Source organism: Kryptolebias marmoratus, linkage group LG15 (assembly GCF_001649575.2).
Source record: "Kryptolebias marmoratus isolate JLee-2015 linkage group LG15, ASM164957v2, whole genome shotgun sequence".
NCBI classification, from domain to species: Eukaryota; Metazoa; Chordata; class Actinopteri; order Cyprinodontiformes; family Rivulidae; genus Kryptolebias; species Kryptolebias marmoratus.
The window spans coordinates 7,743,295-7,748,814 of record NC_051444.1 but is presented as its reverse complement, the minus strand read 5'-3'; the positions used below and the strand labels follow the sequence as shown (position 1 = coordinate 7,748,814).

At 38.3% G+C, this 5,520-nt stretch overlaps 1 protein-coding gene across 1 annotated transcript; it reads right to left on the bottom strand.

The window, feature by feature from the left end:
* Window positions 1-455: 455 nt before the first annotated feature.
* On the bottom strand, window positions 456-4,121 carry dkk3a (dickkopf WNT signaling pathway inhibitor 3a). Its single transcript, XM_017442127.3, has 7 exons — window positions 3,898-4,121; window positions 3,638-3,739; window positions 3,505-3,561; window positions 2,909-3,001; window positions 1,635-1,779; window positions 1,383-1,539; window positions 456-1,278 (listed from the first exon to the last, which is right to left on the bottom strand). Exons 1-7 carry the CDS (start codon window positions 4,075-4,077, stop codon window positions 1,191-1,193), a joined length of 822 nt encoding a protein of 273 aa, XP_017297616.1. The 5' UTR covers window positions 4,078-4,121; the 3' UTR covers window positions 456-1,190.
* Window positions 4,122-5,520: the final 1,399 nt, after the last annotated feature.

The following is a 5,520-nucleotide window of genomic DNA, read 5'->3' as shown; positions in this document are numbered from 1 at the left end:
TGAGTCAAAGATATGACTGGACAGGTTTATTGCAAAAGAAATGTGTAGAAGAAAATAGCTAAAAGTCTATGAAAAAAAAAAGAAGAAAGGAATAAATACAAGGCAGTTTATTTTATTGTTCGTTTCAATTGGAAGGATTTTAGGGGAATCTGATAGCTGATTGGTTAATGTGCAGACTGCATAAATGGCCTGAATTCTCCTACAGATTTCTGTTTACTGTTTTACCGCACAGAGTATAAAAAATTAATATTTCAAAGGTCATTAGTATGCTACATCATACCTAATTAAGTTAGAATGATTTATTATTGCAGAGATTTGATAATAATCCATCTGTAATATTAAAAGCTGAAGTGTTGGTGATAATTGTCATTCCAGCCAACAAATGTTTACCTGATTAGACTCCAGAAAACTAAAACCTGTAAGCAACTGAGAAAACGAGGGATAAGAAATATATCTCAGCTAGAATTTTTTTTAATACCATCAGCAAATCAACATTTCTGAATTTGTGATCTTTACAGTCTTCTGTAAGGTAAAAACGTTGGAAAGACCCTTCGATACAGAGCAATCCCATTCTGTTTAAACTGACCTGAAGTTTGATTTAAGAGATCGACTGCAGCTGGATGGAACCTTTTTTGTTGTTAATAGTTTCTATGTGTCCACATCAGAGGATACAAACATACAGCACCTCCATAGTTTGAGTTTTCAGTTACAAATAACACTTTTACACCAGATTAATCACAATGAGTTGGAGTTGTGGGTGGATGTAGAATATTTTCTGCTACAAACTACTGAAATATAGTGGCACAGAATAAAAAAATATTCATTAAACAAACAGAAAATCAAATACACAAGAGCAATAAAGACAAAAGATTTGGTTATCTTTCAGAAAAGTACTTTGAGTGAAGATGTGAACTTTGGAAGCTACGATCTTTTTGTTAGAAGAAAAAACAAACTCAAAGTGACATTAGCAAAAATATGGAAACAAAATCCCTAATGTTTTATTATTTATCTGTTTCTGTTCATCCTGATTTAAGTAAACGCAAAAGATGCACAAACTGGATTCAGACACCACTACTGTGACAAATAACATTAGGAATATGTATTTTTCATCTATTTTCTTTGCTCTAAAATGTTACAGCTTTAGATTACAGTGGCAAAAGTGCTATGTTTCGGGGGGGGTCTGAAGCAGTCTAAAGTATGTAGTCTATCTCTGAGTACAGCGAGTCAGTCAGGTCCTCTTCACTCGAGTCCTCTCTCTCTAAGCACATGGACCCCCGCCTGTCAAACAGAGGAGCACCACAGTAACGATTAGTTCAGGATTAAATAAACACGTTTAAGCAGCTCAGATTTCACATATCAGGAAATGCAGATGCTGTTCTTACCCCAGGTGCTGACACTGAAGATCTCCTGCACAGGGACAGTGTTTCCTGGGCCTCCCATCCTGTGTGTCCCAGGACAACAGCTCCATCAGGTGGTTGGAGTCACTGACGCAGCTCTCACGCTCAATGGGTTTGGCCAAGCAAACAGGGAAGGACAGGGCTGAGCACAGAAAAGAAACACCCACTTGTGTCCTGGGGGGGAACAGGGACAATGACTGATTTGAAAATAAGGGTGCACAGTGTGCCATGTTGTACCTTTATGGAAAGCACAGCAGAGATCAGGGCTGCAGTCAGTCTGCTGTTGACAAGTGCTGCCAGCCTCTCCGTTTGTTGCATTTTGGCTGCACTGACCCCACACACACAGCTGGTCACTGCAGCACTCCACATCTTTCGTACAAGGCTGAAAAAATACATGATTTCTTTCCTTTTTGGAAACATTTACTGAAGCAGACAGTCATGTTAACTCTGGTGTTAATATACACAGAAATGAGAACATCTGCACAGTGTTTAACAAAGCATTAATGAAATGAATGATTTCTCAAGCTTGAAATCTGATGACCTCGTGGGATTAAACTGGAAACAGATCAGCAGGTCAGTTTGATGAGATGAGTTCCTCGTGTCACACTCTCTTAGATGTGCAATGGGACAGTCAGTGCTCTGGTTATTTCCACACACAGTTCTTCAGTGCAGCGATTTTGACGAGACACAGACCCTGCTCTCTATATTTATTATCCTTGAGCGTTGCACTTTTGTTTGGCAGCCTGCCAACGTGTTTATCCCTCTGGATTACTCTGCTATATCAAAACCACTCCTTCTAGAGACAATGCAATCAAATTAGCAAATCAGAACACCAAAGTAAAAGTAAAAAATAAGATGAAATGAAAATGATTTTTGAATACCACTGAATCCGACTGAAGGGACAGGCTCTTATTTAACCTTGACTCGGTCCGTTCTTGCACGTGAAGCTGGCAGAAAGCTCACGTTCATAAACAACACACTCCAGTTACACTTGTGGAAAACGCTGCAATGCAGTGCATGTGAAACCCCAGTAGCACAAAAGTACTTGTGTGAGAGAGACAAAAACTCTAGTTGTTTAGACAGCATAATGCTTAAGAAAGCTCTAAGTACTATTTTTATATAAAGACAGTTTATCCCACTAAAATAATGCTAATATAATCAGGGATGCACAATGGTCATTTGATCTTCTTAAAGTATGATGCAGTTAATGTTTTATATCTAAATATTATATTTGGAAATATATGGAATATTTTCTTAGTAATAATTTTGTGAAATGAATGTGTAAATTTTAAAAGTAATGTTTTATTTCTGCATCTCAAAGCGAGGCATCAAAAGCTAAATGCATAATTGTTAACAGTACAATAACTCTTATACTGTATGTTACACTGAATGATAAGTCAGAGCCATATTTAATGACTGCATGGCTCTACGTGCTAATGTTTACTGACAATTTAAAATTAGCACATTAAACATGTTTTATTTGAAGCTAACCAAACCAATGATGCTCTTACCACATCCGTTTCTTTACATGGCTGACACTTGGAGTTGTGTGTGTCAGAAAGGCAGTATCTTCCTTCCTCGCAGTCATCATCAGTGACGCATCCCTGTAAATACAAGAAAGACAAGATGATCGTTTTTGTCTAATTCTGTTCAGGGTAACCAGTGGACTTTCATTTGTCCATCAGAATATCTTATGACTAACCTTTGTTGACAAATAACTTTATCTTTTAAAAACTTTAGTCCTGATAGTAAATCCCGGTTGCAGGCGAAAGCTCCAAGCACATCATCAATTATTCATACACACATTTTTCCCCAGTGGGTTTTGTACAGTCATCATTTTGAGAAATTCTTTTGACAAGTCAGCTGCATGCACTTCCTGTTCTCTACTTTAATTTTATTAATATACCGCACGGACAAATAAAGATCCATCTGTTGACAGAATGCTGAGTCAGCAGATATTATGCAACCTTTCCAGGGTTGGGGAAGCTCAGGCCCAGCAGCTAAAAATCTGAAAACAAGATTTTTTTTCTTTTTTTTTCAAAAGTAATTTTCTTTTTTTCTGCTCACATTATCTTTTACTGACTGAAAGCAAACAGAATAAACTTACATGATCGATATCATTCTCCAGGTCACTGTCTGGGACAGCTGAAGTAATGTTTGCCTTCTGTGCAAAGGAGAGACATTTGTTGAGCTTTATTCACTAATTAAACAAACCGTTTCTTTTTATTTAACAATCCTACCTGGTCTAGTGATGAGTGAACAGCTTCACTAGCAGTCACCTTATCAGACACAGTTTCATTCTGACTCTGAGGAAGGTCACTGTGATGAGAGCTCTTGTTTACCTGGATGGAGATAAAATATAGATTAAAAAACATAACAACAATAAAACCACACCTGCTTCTAAACTCTTTTCTCTTAAATATATGTTTTCAGTGTGTTTGGAAGGCTAATGCAGGGTGATAATGCCATGTCGTGCTGACTGAGACTTTCAGCTGCCTACCTGGGGGAGCGCATCCTCGGGCTTCAGCTGCGGATCCTCCGGCAGTTGCTCCACAAATATGCGGTCCAGCTCGGATGGTCCCTCCACGATGTGGTTGATCCCCCGGTCCACGATCTCAGGGAGGATGCCATGGCAGACTGCAGCTGTCAGAGCCCAAACTGTCAGGGCAGATCGCATCATGCTTCTGCTGATGGTCCTGCTGCTGCTGCGCACCGAGGAGGAGGAGGAGGAGGAAGAGGAGGGTGTGGCGCGGATGCTGCGCTGAGAGCAAAACAGCGTCAGTTTCCGTCACAACATGATAATCACCTCACACCTGTATATTCATGCTGCTCTCACACCGGCATCGAACTTTATACGACCTACATTCTCTTCACTTATTTAATAACAAATAGCCAAATACGAGTTGGGCTGGAAAGAGCTTATTTTTTAAAAATGGCATGAACAAACCAGTCATTTTCAACATGACACACGACTTGAAATTACTCGCAAAAATAATGAAAGGCTTTAAAATCAAAAGAACTTTGATTAAATTGATAAAACGTGGAATTAGAAACACCTCCCAAAAAGAGACATCATGTAAAAGACATCTAGAGAGTCTAAATAAGAAAATAAGCAATTCAGTAAGGACAATCAAAAGTTTGCAATAGCCTTGATATCACTGGAGTCTCGAAATGTTCACAGAGACATTTAAAACACTAAACACATTTAAAACACATCCAAATAACTGTTCACGTCTTTTTAATGTGTTGAAGATAATCGGAAAGTGGCTTTTAAGCTCATTTTATCTTCACTATTTTGTGGCAGAAAGACCAAAGATTTATCTAAGAACTGACAGTTTTATACTCTACAGCAGGGGTCTCCAACCCTGGTCCTGGAGGGCCACTATCCTGCATGTTTTCCTTGTTTCTCTGCTCCTTCACACCTGATTCAGTGGTTAAATCACCTCTTCTTGTTCTGCAGAAGCCTGTTAATCACCTATTGATTTAAATCAGGTGTGTTGGAGCAGAGAAACAAGGAAAACATGCAGGGTAGTGGCCCTCGAGGACCAGGATCGGAGACCACTGCTCTACAAGTATTTGATCTAACTAGTAATTCAGTTTTAGTGATTGCAGTGGATTAGTTTTCAGGTTTCTAACTCCTCATGTGATTTAAAGTTGTGTGGCATTTAAAAAAAACCTGACATCCTTCATTCCTATCATTACTCTCATTTAATTCCCTTTAAGGACTAATTATCCAATCAACAGGCAACTTCGCCACTGACAAACTTTTTACCTGCTCTTTTGCACAACCAATTAGTAGCACAACATATAGTTTATGAGCTACATACAAATGTGTATGCATTTAACAAATAAGGCAATTTAGATACTATGTATGAAAAAATCTTAACTCTTACAGGTCATTTCAAACTAATGCAAACCCATGAAAACAAAAAAGAAAGTTGCTATTTTATTTAACACTGTTTAATCCAAGATTGGCTCCAACATGTGACCACTTTTAAACTGCATTATTGTAGTTGCTTATTTATTTTTTGACTGAGTGTAGACAAACAAATCAAAACACAAACTGTAGTTCATTAAACCAACCACAAGATGGCAGCATTGACTCTCATGTTAAACATGCTGG

What these genes read in the sequence shown, in the direction of transcription:
- dkk3a (XM_017442127.3), bottom strand. Translation starts at nt 4,077, where the DNA reads ATGATGCGATCTGCCCTGACAGTTTGGGCTCTGACAGCTGCAGTCTGC. An exon ending in TTCACTCATCACTAGACCAG is followed by an intron (nt 3,562 to 3,637) that starts GTAGGATTGTTA and finishes TCCTTTGCACAG; the next exon opens with AAGGCAAACATTACTTCAGC. An exon ending in CTGCTGTGCTTTCCATAAAG is followed by an intron (nt 1,540 to 1,634) that starts GTACAACATGGC and finishes TTCTGTGCTCAG; the next exon opens with CCCTGTCCTTCCCTGTTTGC.